The following is an 18,274-nucleotide window of genomic DNA, read 5'->3' as shown; positions in this document are numbered from 1 at the left end:
AATAATCTCGAGCTGTCTCAGCAATGACTACTAGAAAAAGGCAAAAGAGTGATTTAAGAAAAGGCTGAAAAAATCGGAACACCAGCTCTAGAATTTTGCATGTAAATCAAATTGAGCAGAGAATTCACAGATTGTAATTGAAAACTCAATAATATTTTTTCTGAGTTAATGGTTATGGATAGAAAAATAAAAAATAAATAAATAAAAATTTCTTTAGGCCGCTTCTTACTATTAATTAAATTTTTAATTTATTGCATGCTTTAAAAATATCATAAAATGGTTCATTACAAAACACAATTCAGTTCATCATTCAAACAAATTAAAAACACACTTCAATTAAATACTGGAACAGCCCACAGCTCCTTGCAGCCGGGGCAGTTTGTTAGGCGTCTAAGGTACGTTTTCATGCACTCTTTGTGGAATGTTTCCGGACAATTTTTGCATTTTATGCCCTGAAAAAAAAAACAATCAATTAGCAAATCTATAATTTACAACAAGAAAACAACGTAAACTCACATAAAACGTCGACTCCTTGCACAGCAAGCACTTGTGCATCTCGTCCTCGTAGTGCACGTTCAAAAACCGATCAAACTCGGCCACGATCCTCGGGCCAAAGTTCCACATGCCGTCCAGCTGCACAAAGTAGCCCAGCTTTTCCCACTCTTCCAGCAGTTCCTCGGCGCGCACCTTCGAGACCGACTTGCCCGTGATTTCCCCGGTCAGGTTGAGACACACGATCGGACGAATCTTGTGCTCCTCGCTGCAGGCGATTTCCTTTAGGACGAGTCCGAAAAAGCTCACCTCGGATTCGGTGTAGTGCGTTTGGAGCCGATCGAGTGGGCTGTCCGAGAGGTTACAGAACACGTAGAAATCCGTCTCGACCGGTTCGTAGTGGACAAAGTTGATTTTTTGGCAGTAGCGGGAAATTTTGGCATTGATTGAGGCGACCACGTCCGGTATGTGGTCCTCCGTTGGAACGGTTTCGTCGGTGTGGTCTAAAATTTAGTTATTTAATCTTTAATTAATCCTATCCTTTTTTGTGTTACTTTTTTTTAACAAACTCTTTAAAAAAGAATTCATAGTTGAAAACCTTTTTTTCAATAAAATATTGCACACTTTGCACCAAATTCTCCACCCTTGCAAATCATAACTGCACACCAAATATTTGCACACTTGGAATCCTACCCCTTCTCCCCCCCGCTCGTCTAGAGTGGTGCGTGTCTCGACTGAGCTTTGCTGCTTTCGAACACTTTAGAACAGTTTCAAACTAGGGTGTGTGTCTTAGACAGTTTTTTTCTGCTGTAGTTTGAGGTGTGCACTTTTGTATAGAGCTTTCCACAAGTTGCACGATTGTCTAAAAATCGCTGCAATCTGCAATAATTTAAATCTTTATTTTTTTTGTGTCTTAAAATTCTAAAATAATATCCATTTAAATATTTTATGTTCTTATTTTAATAGTACAGTTTCTATACAATAGAAACGAAACTTTTTTTAAAATTTACTCACATTTCCCGTACGCTGAGCACAGAATTTTGTACGCCTGTTTGGCACTGACCGTTCCGTGATGTGACACGGCCTGCAAAAATGCCCTGTGGACATCCGTGTAGGCCATTATTGATGGCATATCTGAGTTTTGGGCACGGTTTATAAAAACAAACTTATTTTTAATATTTTATTTTAAACTTATAATACGCCAAATTAAATCCGCGCCTTTACGTGTTGTAAACAAACAGTTAATCACATTTGACAGCCGGCTGTCATTTGAAATGTTGTTTGTACTAAAACGTCACTTGTGTAAACAGTTCAAATAAAATAACGCAAACAATGATTTATTTTATTAATTATATAAAAAAAAACCTTAATTGACAAAACGTTCTACAAATCAAAGTAAACATTTTACAATTATTTTAAATTAATTTATATTTAAAATGTGGAAAAATGTAACGAAAGTCCACATAAATTAAAAATTTTGTTTTCGACAAAGTCATGTTTTGCAAGACCCATTACCCTTTCATCCTTTTTCAATATTTTCAGGGTTGAATTCATATTTTTTTCTGAATATTTTTATAATTTGAAGGAAAAATTATTATTTGTTGACAGAAATTTATTTCTCATATTTTAAAGCAAAAAAAAAACATATAATTCATGATTTTTGATTTTGTTGCTTAACTACAACCCTGACTTTAGTACCCAAAATTGACAGTAATTCACGTCAAATTATCAAAATACCTTTGTTATCAGTTGAAATTCATTCCTGTTCACTCCCAGATCATTTCGTGCAGTATTCCAAACAAAACTCTTATTTTTAAAGGTATTTCAACTCATCCCACCCCTGCCACACCACCCGCTGAGAGATGTCCTCGAAAACCGGCCTGCTGACGGCGGTACATCTGGCCAACATAGGCTCGACGTTGGCCGCGACCCGCAAGTACGCACTCGGAACCCTGTACGTGCAGTTGCATCCGAGCTTCATCGAAGTAGCCCGACCGCCGGCGTTCGGCAAGTTCATCGCCAGCGTGTACCAAAGTTCACCGACGGTGCTCGGCGCAGGGGTGGACTTGCGATTCCTGGTGAGTTCACTCAAGGCGCGTGAACTGGTGACACTGCGGGAAAAAATCGACTACCATTTCTTTGATTACCCGCTCGGGTCGAGTGAGGACCGTGGCAAGTTGCAACTGCGAGATTCGGAGGTGATCGAACTGGGAACGAAACCGTTCGAGATCGATGGTGCAGGGTTGCAAGATGGTGGTAAAATGTTTGGAAACGTCGTTCTTGGCGGGACATTTGACAGATTGCACGGAGGGCACAAGGTGCTGCTTACGCAGGCAGTTTTGCTAGCGCAGGAGCGCATGGTTGTCGGTGTAACGGATGAAAACATGATCAAAAGCAAGAAACTGTGGGAATTGATACTGCCGGTTGAGCAAAGGATTGCCGAGGTTCGGGAATTCCTGGAATGTATCGACTCCTCGCTGAGGTATGAAGTCGTACCGATCAGCGACCCGTTTGGACCGACGGCAACCGATCCCAACATGGATGTAAGATTTTCTAGTTTTCTAGACCTTCAAGATCTTGTTTAACCCCAATTTTGTTCCAGATGATCGTGGTCAGCACGGAAACGGCCCGTGGTGGTGCCAAAGTAAACGAACTGCGCTCCAAAAACGGACTCAACCAGTTGGAAGTTCACACGATCGAACTGCTCGATGACGAATCAACCGTCGATGATAAAGAAGACAAGATCAGTTCGAGTAATCAGCGAATGGATCTGCTAGGAACGCGACTGAAACCACGCCAGCAGAAACCCCACCTAAGTCCAAAACCGTACATCATCGGATTGGTTGGCGGCGTGGCTTCCGGAAAAAGCAAGATGGCGGAGCGATTCCAGAAGCTCGATGCCGGCGTGATCGACTGCGACAAAATCGCTCACGAGCTGTACGAACCCGGTGAGGAGTGCTACCAGGCGGTGGTCAACAACTTTGGGCTGGGAATTCTCAACGAGGACAAAACCATCAACCGAAAGGCGCTGGGAGCGATCGTTTTCGCCGACCCGGACAAGCTTGACCTGCTAAACACCATTCTCTGGGACGCAATCCTGGAACGGGCCAAGCAACGCATCGCCGAGCTTCACGAACAGCAAAACAAACAGATCATTATCATGGAAGCGGCTGTCCTGCTTAAAGCGGGCTGGCAAAGTGCCTGCCACGAGATTTGGTCCTGCATTATTCCGAAAGAGGAAGCGATTAAACGACTGAAGGAACGTAACGGGTTGAGCGAGGAGGAAGCGATCAAGCGGATTGGGTCGCAGGTGGCGAATACGGAGCTGGTTCGGCACGCCGATGTTGTGTTCTGTTCGGCCTGGAGCTACGAATACTCGCAGCAGCAGGCGGAGAAGGCCTGGGGAACGCTGGTGGAGGAGTTGAAGCTGAAGCTGTAGAAGTTTGTTGGTGGTTGGTATTTTTTGTTTTATCTGGATGAGTTGTTGAATAAAAATATTGTTTAAAAATTACATTGACATTGTACATTGATTTTAAATTTTGACAGAAACTAAAAGAAAATAAAGTGCCCAATAAAACTTTATTCGTTTAAATTTAAATTCCCTGTGACCAAAGAAGCCATTTTTTTCTCATTGGTTCACCCACACAAGTCTCCATATAGTTTAGGCAGCTCTCCATACAAAAATGAAACGTAAATATTCGAAAATCTGTATAATTTGAAGAAATTTTCTGATCACATTGGTATCTTCTAAAGTGCCTAATAGAAAGTGGGGACACGAGTAACTGAGAACCCAGCGATTTTCTGTCAAAAAATTGAGCACCTTCAAGATCTTACACATAAGGTGCTTACAATCTTTACTTCGTCTATAGGATTTGTCAAAATATGAACACCTTCCATTTAAACGCTTGGTAAAATTTGAGTGACCAGCTGTGAGTGGCATTGCATTTTGAGTGCCTTGTCCCCACTTTCTATTAGGCACTTTAGTGTCTTCGGCATAGTTGTAGGTTTTAATGAGGACGATTCAGAAAAAATATCAGTACACAGAAATGAAATTTTGCCGATTTTTAAATAAACGTTGTTTAAAAAAAACAATTTCCCAAAATCCGTATTATTCTTTGGTCTGTTTTTGGGGACATAAATCAGCATTTTTTCAGACATAGGTTGGCCATAGGAGAAATAATATAACTTTCACTTAATTTTTCCTAATAAACTTAATGCTTAAAAAATAGTCTTAAAATATTTTTTTGGACTCAATTGAGTCCTAAAATTGAGCTTAAATTGCTGATATTATTGTTCACAACAATAAAGCTTATTTTTCTGAGTACGACTACAAAAATGTTAAAATTAATGTTTGAATTGATTTTGAAAAACAACTTAGCGGCCTTTCTTGACAAAAAGTATCATACCATAGTTGACGCTCGTAAAATGTTGTCTTGAATTAAAATCAGAAATGGTTTTAATCGCTGTACATAAAAATTTATTCAGTGCTTTTGAACCCAATTGGGTCCTAAAATGAAGCTTAAATTTGTGATATTTTTGTTCACAACGATAAAACTTATTTTTCTGATTACAATGACCCTTTGTCACGGCTACGTCACGACCAAAGAGTATTATGGATTGTCCCAAAAAAGTGATAAGAAATGGTTTTTAGTCGGGTTTTTTACCGTTGTACATAAAAGTTGAACTGGAACTTTAGGACCCTATTTTCATGGTATTAAATTCAAAAGTGCAAATTCCACTGTTCTGTGAATGCGAGCTGATCATTTTAGTACTCAAAATTCCACCCCTGAACAAGTAAACAATAATTACACAAAAAGCATCTGTCTAACTTACCGGAAGTGGTCCATTCACCGCGAGCTCTCCAACGGAACAAAAATCCCTAGTCAGAAAATGATTTCTACCTATTCGAACATCCACCGCGGCTTTCTGCAGGCCTGCTCCCTCCACGGCACTATGACCGTGAAGGACGCCGCCAAGATTATGGTCCACCTGTTTGGCCAATGTAAGTAAAAAAACCTAACCTCACCGGAAGTGGTTACGAGCTGTTGTGATTCCGCAGATCAACCAAACGACCCGATTCCGGACGAACAGCGCCTGCAGGAGCTGATCGACCAGATCAACCCGAAGTTGAGCCGGTTCCAGCAGAAGATCGTCCTGCTGGAATCGGACCCGAAGCAGCCGAACTACGTCGTGTTCGCCAATCTGTCCGATTCGCCGCTGGACCGGTTCCAGACGGCCTATCCGGCCGGCGAGCTGAGCTTCTTCCGGGTGGTGCTGCACGAACTGGCCACGACCGAGGGCCACAAGCTGGAGCAGATCGAGTGGCTCAACTTGACGACGAAAATCGAGGAAGGCCGCAGCCTGACCAAGAGCCGGGCCGAAGAGCTGCTGTCGGAGTGGGTCGGCGCCGGATATTTGGTGCTGGATGAGGACGGTATCGGGTTCGGGCCGAAGACGCAGGTCGAGTTCGATCGGTATCTGCTGAATAACTTCCCGGACCAGGTCGAGCAGTGCCGGCTGTGCAAGGAAGTGCTGTTTTACGTAAGCAAGATGGCCGGTTGGGCGCCATTTTGAAATTGGTTGACAGAATGGCGTCGATGGCAGTGTTGCCAGTCTAGTTGATAATTCTTGTTTATTTTATTTTTTCAGGGCATTAAGTGCGCAAAGTGTTCGGTTTCGATGCACAAGACCTGCGCCAAGAAGTACTTCAAGAAGGTCAAGAACTGTCCGGCCTGCAAGAAAGCATGGACTGTCGCTTTGGACTGAGTCCTTTCGATTTTGCATTATTTAACTGACTTGATTTCCTTCTAAAATGTTGTTATAACGTTGAATTTATAACTTTCAAATAAAAAAAAACCTTTCGGTTGAAAAAAACGAATCCCACAAAAACAAACCACGTTGATGCGTTCAATTACCGTTCCGTAATTATCCAACTCCAAACGTCCAAGCAATTTCATGCCTCTCAATCGTCGCCGGAACAATTTGGCGGTGAATTTCCTCCGCCGCGCACTTCCTCCTCGACGCGTCTCATTCTTTTCGTTGTGGGAATTTTGATGTTTTTTTTTTTCGCTGGCTCTCGTGTCCAAGAATTAGCGCCGTTTCGTTTGTTTACATTCTTTTGCGTCTTTTGTTTTGGTTTTGGTGGTTTTAATTGTTTTTTCTCATGTTTGTTTTTTTTTTTCGCGGTGATATTTGTTGTTTTTCCGTTGGTTTTTGAACCTGTCCATCATGTGTTGTTTTGGCTTATGTTTACAAGCTTGTATAATACTGTGTTTGACTCGAATTGGATTGATCAATTTTATTTTGTATAGCAAGCAAATCATTTTCATGGTTAACTAATAATTTAAAAATCAAAATTAAAAATCTTTAAATAATAAAACGATGAAGTTCTGAAATTGTTATTTCCATTATTCTTGAAATCATTTATTCTCAAATTCTCGACTCTCGAATTATAAGATTCTAAAATTCTTTGATTCCTAATTTTTCTTTTTTTTTTATTCCGAACTCTTAAATATTTTATTTTTAATTTGTGATTTTTTTGAATTACTAGGTTCGTAACCCTACTTCAAAATTGGTCCGACAAATCAGGGGGCAAAAGAAATATTTTTTTCAAAAAACTTCAAAATTTCAAAAAGATTTTTTTCATTTGAATCTTGAAAACTCATGATTGCAAACCACTGTACTGCTGTAGTAAAAAATATAAATAGATTTTCAAGAATGATGATGATATTTTTCAAAGTTGTTTTTTCTTCTCTTGAAGGCAAAAAATAGTTTTTCCTAAAACTTCTAAATTTGAACATAATTTTAGTATTTTTTTTATTTTTTAAAGTACAGTACCGAATTTATTTTTTTGCAGCAAAAAGTTTTTTTTCTGTTTTTTTTTTAATTTTAAGCTAAAAATTCTGAAAAACTACTTATTGAAAAGGTAAATATTTAAATTCAAAAATTTTCAAATTATTGCTTTATTCAATTCCTTTATACTAAAATTCTTAAATAATTATAATTTTAATTTTTCTATTTCTAAATTCTAAAATAATAAAATTGTTTAATTCCTTATTTTATTTTTTTTATAACTAAATTCTATAACATTTGAATTACTAAATTCTTAAGATCTTAAAAAAATCTAAAATCATTAATTTTAAAATTCATTTTTTTTTATTCTTAAATTCTAAAATTCCCAAATTTCAAAATGTCATGATTCTGAAATTCCAATAATCTAAAATTCTAAAACTTTAAAATTCTAATATTCTAAAATTTAAACCAGAAAATTAGAAAAGTTTCAAATTCAATCATTTTAAGATTTTTTTAAATTCTTAAGTTCTAAATTAAAAAAAATACTAAAACACAAAAATTCTAACATTCTAAAACTCAGATATTCTAAAATTCTAGAAGTTTTCTAATTTAAAAAAATCTAAAACGCTTAAATTAAAAAATTTCAGCTTTTAAAATTGCAAAATTTTAAATTATGTTAATTCAATTTTAAATTCCTAAAAGTGTTCAAATTCTTAAACTCTATTAAAATTCTGAAATTTTCAAATTAATAAATTGTTGTATCCTTTTTCTTTCCTGATTCTTAAATAATTATATTTTTAAATTTCTCTATTTCTAAATGCTTAAATAATGAAATTGATTAATTCTCTTGTTTTATTTTGTTTAATAACTAAATTCTAAAAATTTTAAATTCCTAAATTCTTTGGTTCTCAAAAAAATTCTAAAAATTCCCAAATTTAAAAATTTTAGGTTTCTGAAATCCTAATAATCTAAAATTCTGAAGCTTTAAAATTGTAATAATCCGAAATACCAAAACTAAAAATTTGGAAAATTCTAAATTAAAAAAATTTTGGATCTTCAAATTCTGAAGTTCCAGATTAAAAAAAAAATCTAGTATTCTAATATTCTTAAACACAAAAATTCTATCATTCTATCTTTCTAAAACTCTAATATTCTAAAATTTTAGAAGTTTTCTAACAATTTAAAATTTCCTGAAATTCAAAACCTTTCGAATCAAAAAAAATCTGAAAATTGAATGTTAAATTTTTAACGTCAATATTTTTGAATTCTTAAACTCTATTTATTTCTAAAATTTTAAAATTTTGAAGCTCTAAAAATTTTAAACTCCAAAATTGCATTCTAAAATTATCAATGTCACAGATTTCAAAAATTCTAGAATTCTTTAATTGAACAATTCTGAAATTTAAAATTTCTTATCTTTCAAAATTGTAGTTAATTTTTTTTTAAATTTTTATTGTTATAATAATATTGATTGGCAACTGTCCACGCTGTTTAAGATTTCCAAAAAAAAAAAGTGTAGTTTATGGATGGTCCTATACTCAAAAATACAAAAATCTAAAATTCAAACATTTTGAAATTATAGAATTTTGCAATTCAAAATTTTTAGAATTTTGAAATTGTATCGTTCTAACATTCTAAGATTTGAACATCCAAAAATTGAACATCATAAAAAATCAAATTTTTAGGAATCAAAAAAATCATAAAATTCTACACTTTCTAAATTTTAAAATTCTTCAGTTCTAAAATTCTTAAGATCTAAATTCGTATAACTTCAATAATCCATATTGTAACATTCAAAACTCCTTAAATTTTAAAACCCGATTTTTTTTAAATTTCATGATCGAAAATCAAACTTCTAGAATTCTAGAAATTTAGAATGTATGTCTCAAATTCTAGAATTCTAAAATTAATTGGAGTGCTTTAACCGAGGCTTTAACTCAGAATTTTAGATCAATCTTTTTTTTCCAAAAATGATCAATCTTGTTAAGGCTCTGAAAGGTATCATTCACGGTCGGCCATTTTGCTGCAATGTTTGTTTTAGAAAAAAAAAATCATTAAAATTTTATTGAGAATGTATAAATCAAAAATGGTTTGTAGAAGCATTTTACGTAACGAGTAAATGATACCATCTAGAACCTTAATAGTTTTGATGCCTAAAAAGATTGATCGAATCTGAATTAATCAGCGTGCTAAAGTTTTAGAAAGATTTAAAAAATAATAATTTAAATTTGAAAAATAAATGAATTAATAATAATTGTAAACTTTTGGATGTTTGGAAAGTTTTTAGTTCATGAATTGGAAAAAAATTAAAAATGAACTTTAAAATTTTAAAAACCTCTATATTTGATGCGATAATTAAACAATTAACAATTGTAATCTTGTTAGAAAACAAATAAAACATAGAAAATCGATTCATTCTTGCATACTTTTTCATAAGGCCATATCTAAGTACCCCAGTATAGTTCGGAATCTCACTCAAAATAAAACAAATTCTTCTTTTTCTTATTTTAAAGTATCCTTTATTTGTATGAACAAGTTATGTCATTTGAGAAGGTATCGTTTCACTATCTCTTTGCTCTCTCTCTCTTTCTCTCACTTTCTTTAGCTGAGTTTCTGTTTGTCTTGCGTCATTTATAGGTTTAACAGTTTATAAAATAGTAAAGATTGCATTTTATTTTTTTTTCGTTTTGTAATATCATCTTCGCCTTTCCCCACACTCGTTTGCGGTGTTCAAAGTTCAGATTGCAGATTGACTTTTCGACGTTTAACGCCTTCTGCTGCTGGGTTGAATTTTCATAATCTCCTTCAAATTGGTTAACGTTTTAAAATCATGAACAAACGGTGAAGATTGTTGAAATTTGTTCGCGAGTAAGGCATTAAATGCATCGCTTGAAAAAAAGGGTTTTAACTCAAAAGGATTGAATTAAAAAACAGGAAGAGAAAAGTGGATTGTCAAATCCCGTTTTGTGTTGCACGGAAAGAAAATTACACGCTAATAAAAGTAATATTTACAACAAATTTACACAATCGTTCGGTTGGGAAATTTCACTGCGTCTTTTCAGGGTTGTGTGCTTCTTTTGATCTTTTTGAGTATGTGCTCAGGTCGCTGCGAGTTCCAGGCGTTGCGGCCATTGTTCCGCTTCTTACTGGAGGGACTGCAGTCTGGCGATTTCCGCCTCCAGGGCCTGGATGTTGAAGTTGGGGTCATCCTTGGGCGGGTTGGCGCGGATGAACTCCAGGGTCTTGAGCACGTGGGCGGGGGCGGGTCCCTCACGCGGCAGATGGGCGCCCTGGGGCTGGAATCCGTTCACGTCGGCGACGTAGGTCAGCTGGATGGGGGTTCCGTCGCGGTCGGTCCACGAGGCGCTGCCCTGGGCGGACTGGCCACCGACGCCTTCCTCCTGGGCGCGGATTCCGTTGCTCGTCTCGTAGTTCCACCGGTACGAGCCGTCCGGGTTGACCTCGCTGTCGGACGCGATGATCTGGGCCTCGGCGTCGGGGTTCTGGGCCAGCGCCACGGCGGCCAGGGCGGAAACGATGATCTGGAAAGGGATTGAGGTTGTTTATGAGCTTGTCAACAGAGAAATTCAAGGGAAATTTGAGGTTGCTTCATTTGTCATCAGCAATCTGTAAAACTGGCAACACTTTGTTGCAGCGTCACCTGTCAGATTCGTTAAGGTGAAATCGTACTTGTTTCAGAACGGTGCCAAAAATTAATTGAAAAATTGTTTGTTTTCTACACAAAAAGTAATACGTCCAGTTAATTGAATCGTATCTGCAGCACCGCCAACAAGCTAAATAAATAAAACAACCTTTACCGAACCGATTAATTTCCTTGTCTAATTTTAAATTGCCCATATTTCACAGCTCATCTTCGCTCGAAGCCGTGATTATCTGCTTCATTATTTCAACGCTGGGTACGGCGCAATTAGAAATAAAAAAGCCGTTCGTTACCGGAATCACCTGCCGCAGGCTCCTCTTCCTTGACATTTACTGCGGCGCCGCCGCGCGTGATCCGGTGCAAAGTGTCGAAGGGAGAGCTCCTCCTGAAGTTGCTTCTTGAATCACGATTTCACGATCGTCCGAGGCGGCTGCCGAGGGGTTCGTCTCTAATCAATCATCGCGAAGGCATTTGCCCATAAACGGCCATCGATCCAAGTCGACATAGTCGACATTGACCACGTGCGATCCCGCCAAGGTTGCCAGCCTCAACTGTCAGGGAAGGACGCGTCGATCAATTTTATTCATAGCTTTTTTTTTTGCTAATTCTGTTGAACAAACAAATTCTTGTCGAGAGGATGCCTCGTCGTGCCAGACGTGATCATAAATCGCAGCCATTTCTCATCGACGAAGATCGCCTCCAAGTTGAACAACTCGACGGAAGGTAGCGCGGCGCAAAATTGACACTGTAATTGAGTGTCGGTCTAAGCGCGTTAGAAAACCACTTATCTCCGTTCGTCCGTGAGGAGGATCATTGAATAAATGACGAATCGATACCTGAACCAACTAAACCCAACTTTGTGCAACTGTTCGCCACCGTGCACGTTTGACAGCGCGAAACTGTCACTCACCTAACCTCAAATTCAATAAAAAAAAAGAAGCCCACTCATGGGAACAATCTGCGGGCGCACACGTGCCTCTCCCATAACCTTGCCGCCGGTGACCCACAAAGCGCATTAAGCGAACATGGGGCCGTTAATGAGCATCTCTTAAGCCGCCGCGACTTAATCAGCGGCATCTCAAGTGCAAGCTGCAGTTACGCTGCCCAACACACCTCTCGTAACGGGGCTGGAAATTATCAAATGTAAACAAGACAATCCTCTGCGCCGAACCGAAATGTATGTGGGAAACGGAATAGATTCTTCCAAGATGCATGAGACGCGATCGTTAACGATTTTATTTATTTTTTGCACGCCGTTAACGGGTTCTGCCTGACAGATGGTAGCGACACACGGCACACGAGTTGGTTGAACAACGAAATCGTGAAATCGGGAAAAGGTCGAGGAGCGTGTAGTACGGGACAAGCCCAGCAAGCTGTGCACATTTTTGGAATGTTTTGCAATGTCGTTTCGAACGGTGCTACTTTGTGGCGAAGAATGGCAACACTGCATCGCAAGTTTCGTTAGCTGTCAAATTTACGTTAGGGTGATATTTTGCAGCATAATCTTTGGGAGTAATTTTGTTTTAATATTTAAAAGCTTTTAAGTTATACTTTTATTCAATCGAAATGTATTATTAAAATTGATTAGAGTTTTATGCGAAGGACTATACGGAAATAATTTGATTGAAAAAGTATTTTTATATTCTTCACTGCAAATACTGGGGATTTTCAGTATGCATCTTTAAACATACTCTTAATTTATTGTATTGCTTTTTGTTGTTGTTTGTGACAAACCTCGGCTAGAGTTTGACCAAACAGTGACAATTAATTATTGTTTTGTTGAAAATGAGTTTGATGATGCTTTTTGACACAGTAAACTCAATAGTTTAAATCAGTTGGAACGTCTGGATAAGTCTAGAACTTTATAGAATTTTGATTTGTTCAGTTATTTAATTATTATCATCAATTAAAAATGTCTGTTCCTAAATTCCATAGTTCACCCCGAGAAAAATACTTCAAATAACTTGACTTTTGTAAATCAACTTTTCATACTAGTTTTAGATTTGCATGAAATATTGTGTTTATCGATTCCTTGTGTCCAAAGAAGCCATTTTGTATAATTTATTTTTTGATATCCGTTCAATTTTCCACACTAACTTATAACTTATAAGTTCTATAAAAAAATCGAAAATATTTATGTTGAGAAGTGAATCTCTGATCTATTAAGTGTCTTCGGCAAAGTTATACTCAGGTCCACATTTCAATTCAAAATTTCAGATGTCAAATGGACTAAGAGCACTATTTGAGGTTAATTGTACATCGGATGAATAGTTTTTGGCCTTTTTCTCAAAACAGGGAGTTTTTACAAATTGAAAAAAAAATATTTTTAAAATGTAGAATGTATATTTTCAACATGTTGATTACATTTATTTGGATTCAATCGAAATGTACAAAGGTAAAATTTTGGTTAAGTAAAATTGTTGTCTTTTTCCTGATTATTGCCAATTTTTAAAAAGTTTTTTCCCCTTATAAATTTGTTCAAAAAAAAATCGAGGGTTTAAAAAATAATAATTGACTGCAATTTAAATTTTAGCATTAGCATTAGCATTAATTGACTGCAATTTAAATTTTCACAAAAAATAACTTGTGAAATCGATTTAGTTTGCATTATATTCTATAAAATTATATTCTGTAAAATTATATTTTATGAAACTTATTTATATATTTTATATCAAATCAAGACTTTTCAATCTGTTTACTTATTAAATTCACAAAGGGACATCAGGTCGGTAAATAATCAAAAAGTTTAGGAATAAAAATATTTTTTAAATCATTGATATTTTGCATTGTTATGACTGTTATGATGTAGAAATGTGGGATACTTTTTTGTTTCAAAATTTTGAAAATTATGCTTGAAATTTGTATTTTATAAAAAATGTTTTTTTTTTCAAATATTCATGAAAGTTATATTATATTATCGATTATCCGAAGTGATTTTTGTGATAAATGGGCTTCTTTCAGTGTCTCTGATTTTTTCAATCAGTCCTTACACAGAAATAAATAGTTGAATTTTAGAATGTTGAAAATTTGGTAGGTTGAACATTACCTCTATTTTTGAGTAATATTACATAAAAAATGTGTTAAAATGTGAACCTGATGAATATTCATCAAAAACTGTTGAAAATTCATCATTTTCTGGGGTACAATTAAACATTTTTTTGACACAAAATCTGTCACCAATTCCTGATGAATATTACCATCATTTTTTTTCTGTGTATGTCAGAAATTATTGAAGCCAATTTTAATGTCGAAAAACCTAGTTTTTGTTAAATTTTGTATTTTTTTAAATGAAATTTTTATTTTAAGACATTACACACACAGAAAAAAGTTTATGGTAGTTTTCATCAGGAATTGGTGACAGATTTTGTGGAAAAAAATGATTAATTTTACCCCAGAAAATGATGAATTTTCATCAGTTTTTTTAGAATATTCATCAGGTTCACATTTTTACACATTTTTTATGTAATATTACTCAAAATTTCAACATTTCAAAATTCAACTTTATTTTTCTGTGCAAAACTTACATGAAAAAAGGCTTAAATCGTATTAATTGGCTCATTTAAAATGTTTGTCGTGATTTTGATAAACCGATTTTTCCAGACCTATGGCGGACTATTTACGTGTTTTGGAACGCCGAAAAGCGACGAATTTAGTGCACAAATTCGAACATTATAGACTTAAAATTAAACATGAAAAAAAAATTTGAACCATTTTCAACGAAAAACAATAAAAATTTTCAAATATGATTTTTACATTACATAACTTCAACAAAAAATAGTCATCTCTAAGTTAGAATTGATTTTTGTCATTTTTATTCTTATTTCTTGTGCATAAAAACACTACAACTATTGTTCAACAACAACGATTATATGTCAAAATATCAATGGAAATTGAACTGCAATCAATTGAAATCAATTTAAAATGCATTCCACTGCGTTTAGAATCATTTTAAGCATGTTTGGGTTGACTTAAAAATCTTTTGGATTTCTTGAAAATTTTTGATGTTTATTTCGCTAAAATTTTAGTTTTCGTCAAATCTTACATTGTTTGAAAACTAATGATTGCAAAACAACTGAACTAGTGTAAAATGCATTTAAAAACACTTTTTCCACGCAAATGTTGAAAGTATGGCTTGTTATTTCAATATTTATAATGTTTATTTTTGTGCCACCCTCGACCCCGACCAGAGCCGTGGGACAAAAACTTTGAAAAATATTTGCATCGGCCTTAACCGCAAAGAAACAATTAGTCAAATTATGTTTTTTCAAACGATCGATACAATTTTAAATAAATGTTTGCATCTCTTTGGTCTGTTACGACTTTTAACCCAACAAGACATCACCAAAAGCGACGAACCCAAAAAAATATAATTTTTGATGCTCCTTATTTGACGTTCCAGAACAAGATCATTTTTTTATGTCGGCAGAAACTTAAACCAAAAAACGTTGCTTTGAGACCGTTTCACTTAACATTCAATTTCGTCGTTTCACTGTTTAAAATTTTAATCAAATTCAGCATTCAGCAGGAGCTTAGAGTCCTTTCCATTCACATTTTTCCTTTATCACTAGGAAGAGTCCTTTTCAGTATTTTGTTTATGCATGCACTGCAGCTCCTTATTCACGATCCAGCTTGAATCCTTTTGAATATTTTTTTTCCGCCATTTGCGCCAACTCACCAATTTGAACATTTTCGCTAAAGAACTTTGTGTAATCTTCACTGAGATTGCTGACTTGTAACTCGAAGCACGTGTGCTGCCTTGCCGGTAAGATCAAATTAATGATGTGACCACTAAACTAAGACTGACAATCGTTGAGCAAAATTCATCGCTTTTTATACTGGTTGAAGAAAGTCACGAACTAAAACCTTAACTCGAAGAGCCCGGCGTTCGCGCCGCTCGATGTGCCACCACCACCACCCCACTCGTCGTCACCCCCCACATTAAGCCCACCCTCAGACAACAACAGACAGCCCCGGCAGCCCGACTCTGGGAGAGCCTACCGAAAAGTTCTCCTCTCTTGTTTAAGAAAAAAAAAAGCAAAAAGAGTCTTGTTGGGGGTCCGTCACGGCGGCGTGTGCCAAGTGCGCGACCCCCCCTTTAAGGGGAGGGGTACGGGGTGTCCCCGGGGGTGGTGGTCTTCTGCCCAAAAGAGTCTAAAGGGGAGAAGCGACGAAAAAAGACGACGCTCGAGCTGACCCCCCCTTGGGGCGTGCTTCCACAGGGGGAGTTGTGAGCGAGGGTTCTTTTTTTATGCGCTCCGCGGAGAATGAGAGGATCGGATTGCGACGGAGGATGCTGAGGACGTTTGAGATGTCCAAGAGGCTCCAGTAGCTTCTGCTCAAAGGGTGCTATGGTTCTACAGGAAAAGTTGTGAAAAAAGCTAAAAAAATATTGTTTGTTTTAAGTAAATTTATCATTTTAAATTACAAAACACAGTTTTTCGATTAATATTTTTTTTAGGTTCGATACCTTCTGCAAATTTTTGATTCTGCAAGAGCTACCCTACCATACTTTGCAACCAGCAGGATCCGAGAGAATACTCCAGTATACTGAGAGCGTAGGGCTACTGATTTAGTATAGGCGGCAACTATTTAGTCAACAATCGTCGCTCATCATAGATTGTGTAGAATAAATGAGACAAGAATGCATCGAAAACAGTACTCTTCGTGGCTGGCGCACTGTAATATGGATGTGGAGTTAAATAGGCACTGTTTGTTTACAAATCCACATTGGTTTATCAACATTTTTTTTGCTTAGTATTTTCAACAAATTTTGAAATTGGAAAAAGTAGACCTTTTTGTTTTTATACATAAATTCATTGACATTTTGAAAATTTGTGACAGTAGTATAACCGTAATAATGTGTCAACTTTTGCTTAACATTTTGAAAATTTGATTTAGAATTAAGTATTTTAAGTACAATGCCAAAACCCTTCATAATGATGGGTTTAAGGGAATATTCATAAATTACGTAGATATTATTTGCATGAACTGATAATTTTTTTGAGTAATTACTAATTAAATTATGTTTTCAAAGTATTTCGAGACCAAAAATATCAAATTAATTTGGGTGTGGCCAAAACTGGGAAAAATTGAGAAATTGTTGCCAAAATCGGGCGTTTAATTTAAGTATTTTTGCATTTTTTTTGTATTTTTTGTATTTTTTAGTATTTTTAGTATTTTTAGTATTTTTAGTATTTTCAGTATTTTTAGTATTTTTAGTATTTTTAGTATTTTTAAGTATTTTTAGTATTTTTAGTATTTGTAGTATTTTAAGTATTTTTAGTATTTTTAGTATGTTTAATATTTTTAGTATTTTTAATATTTTAAGTATTTTAAGTATTTTTAGTATTTTTAGTATTTTTAGTATTTTTAGTATTTTTAGAATTTTTAGTATTTTTAAGTATTTTTAGTATTTTTTGTATTTTTTGTATTTTTTGTATTTTAAGAATTTTAAGTATTTTTAGTATTTTTTGTATTTTTAGTATTTTTAGTATTTTTAGTATTTTTTGTATTTTTAGTATTTTTAGTATTTTTAGTATTTTTAGTATTTTTAGTATTTTTAGTATTTTTAGTATTTTTAGTATTTTTAGTATTTTTAGTATTTTTAGTATTTTTAGTATTTTTAGTATTTTTAGTATTTTTAGTCTTTTTAGTATTTTTAGTATTTTTAATATTTTTAGTATTTTTAGTATTTTTAGTATTTTTAGTATTTTAAGTATTTATAGTATTTTTAAGTCTTTTTAGTATTTTTAGTATTTTAAGTATTTTTAGTATTTTTAGTATTTTTAGTATTTTTAGTATTTTTAGTATTTTTAGTGTTTTTAGTATTTTTAGTATTTTTAGTATTTTTAGTATTTTTAGTATTTTTAGTATTTTTAGTATTTTTAGTATTTTTAGTATTTTTAGTATTTTTAGTATTTTTAGTATTTTTAGTATTTTTAGTATTTTTAGTATTTTTAACTAAAAACTAAAAACTAAAAACTAAAAACTAAAAACTAAAAACTAAAAACTAAAAACTAAAAACTAAAAACTAAAAACTAAAAACTAAAAACTAAAAACTAAAAACTAAAAACTAAAAACTAAAAACTAAAAACTAAAAACTAAAAACTAAAAACTAAAAACTAAAAACTAAAAACTAAAAACTAAAAACTAAAAACTAAAAACTAAAAACTAAAAACTAAAAACTAAAAACTAAAAACTAAAAACTAAAAACTAAAAACTAAAAACTAAAAACTAAAACTAAAAACTAAAAACTAAAAACTAAAAACTAAAAACTAAAAACTAAAAACTAAAAACTAAAAACTAAAAACTAAAAACTAAAAACTAAAA

The 18,274-nt window shown here is 34.6% G+C and overlaps 4 protein-coding genes across 4 annotated transcripts; 2 read left to right on the top strand and 2 right to left on the bottom strand.

Moving 5' to 3' along the window:
* Positions 1-208: 208 nt before the first annotated feature.
* LOC6041457 (non-structural maintenance of chromosomes element 1 homolog) lies at positions 209-1,735 on the bottom strand. The gene is made up of 3 exons (XM_038262075.1): positions 1,507-1,735; positions 517-995; positions 209-452 (listed from the first exon to the last, which is right to left on the bottom strand). The coding sequence occupies exons 1-3, from the start codon at positions 1,622-1,624 to the stop codon at positions 333-335; spliced, it is 717 nt and encodes a 238-aa protein (XP_038118003.1). The 5' UTR covers positions 1,625-1,735; the 3' UTR covers positions 209-332.
* A 490-nt stretch (positions 1,736-2,225) lies between these two features.
* On the top strand, positions 2,226-4,009 carry LOC6041458 (bifunctional coenzyme A synthase). The gene is made up of 2 exons (XM_001850663.2): positions 2,226-3,035; positions 3,095-4,009. The coding sequence occupies exons 1-2, from the start codon at positions 2,355-2,357 to the stop codon at positions 3,929-3,931; spliced, it is 1,518 nt and encodes a 505-aa protein (XP_001850715.2). The 5' UTR covers positions 2,226-2,354; the 3' UTR covers positions 3,932-4,009.
* Positions 4,010-5,320: 1,311 nt separating this feature from the next.
* LOC6041461 (non-structural maintenance of chromosomes element 1 homolog) lies at positions 5,321-6,275 on the top strand. The gene is made up of 3 exons (XM_001850666.2): positions 5,321-5,494; positions 5,552-6,033; positions 6,142-6,275. The coding sequence occupies exons 1-3, from the start codon at positions 5,383-5,385 to the stop codon at positions 6,256-6,258; spliced, it is 711 nt and encodes a 236-aa protein (XP_001850718.2). The 5' UTR covers positions 5,321-5,382; the 3' UTR covers positions 6,259-6,275.
* Positions 6,276-9,780: 3,505 nt separating this feature from the next.
* On the bottom strand, positions 9,781-15,763 carry LOC6041462 (pupal cuticle protein). The gene is made up of 2 exons (XM_038262076.1): positions 15,621-15,763; positions 9,781-10,826 (listed from the first exon to the last, which is right to left on the bottom strand). The coding sequence occupies exons 1-2, from the start codon at positions 15,630-15,632 to the stop codon at positions 10,428-10,430; spliced, it is 411 nt and encodes a 136-aa protein (XP_038118004.1). The 5' UTR covers positions 15,633-15,763; the 3' UTR covers positions 9,781-10,427.
* Between the last annotated feature and the right edge of the window lie 2,511 nt (positions 15,764-18,274).

The sequence above is a fragment of the Culex quinquefasciatus genome, chromosome 3 (assembly GCF_015732765.1).
Source record: "Culex quinquefasciatus strain JHB chromosome 3, VPISU_Cqui_1.0_pri_paternal, whole genome shotgun sequence".
NCBI classification, from domain to species: domain Eukaryota; kingdom Metazoa; phylum Arthropoda; class Insecta; order Diptera; family Culicidae; genus Culex; species Culex quinquefasciatus.
The sequence above is the reverse complement of the archived record's forward strand: the minus strand, read 5'-3'. Positions and strand labels throughout refer to the sequence as shown.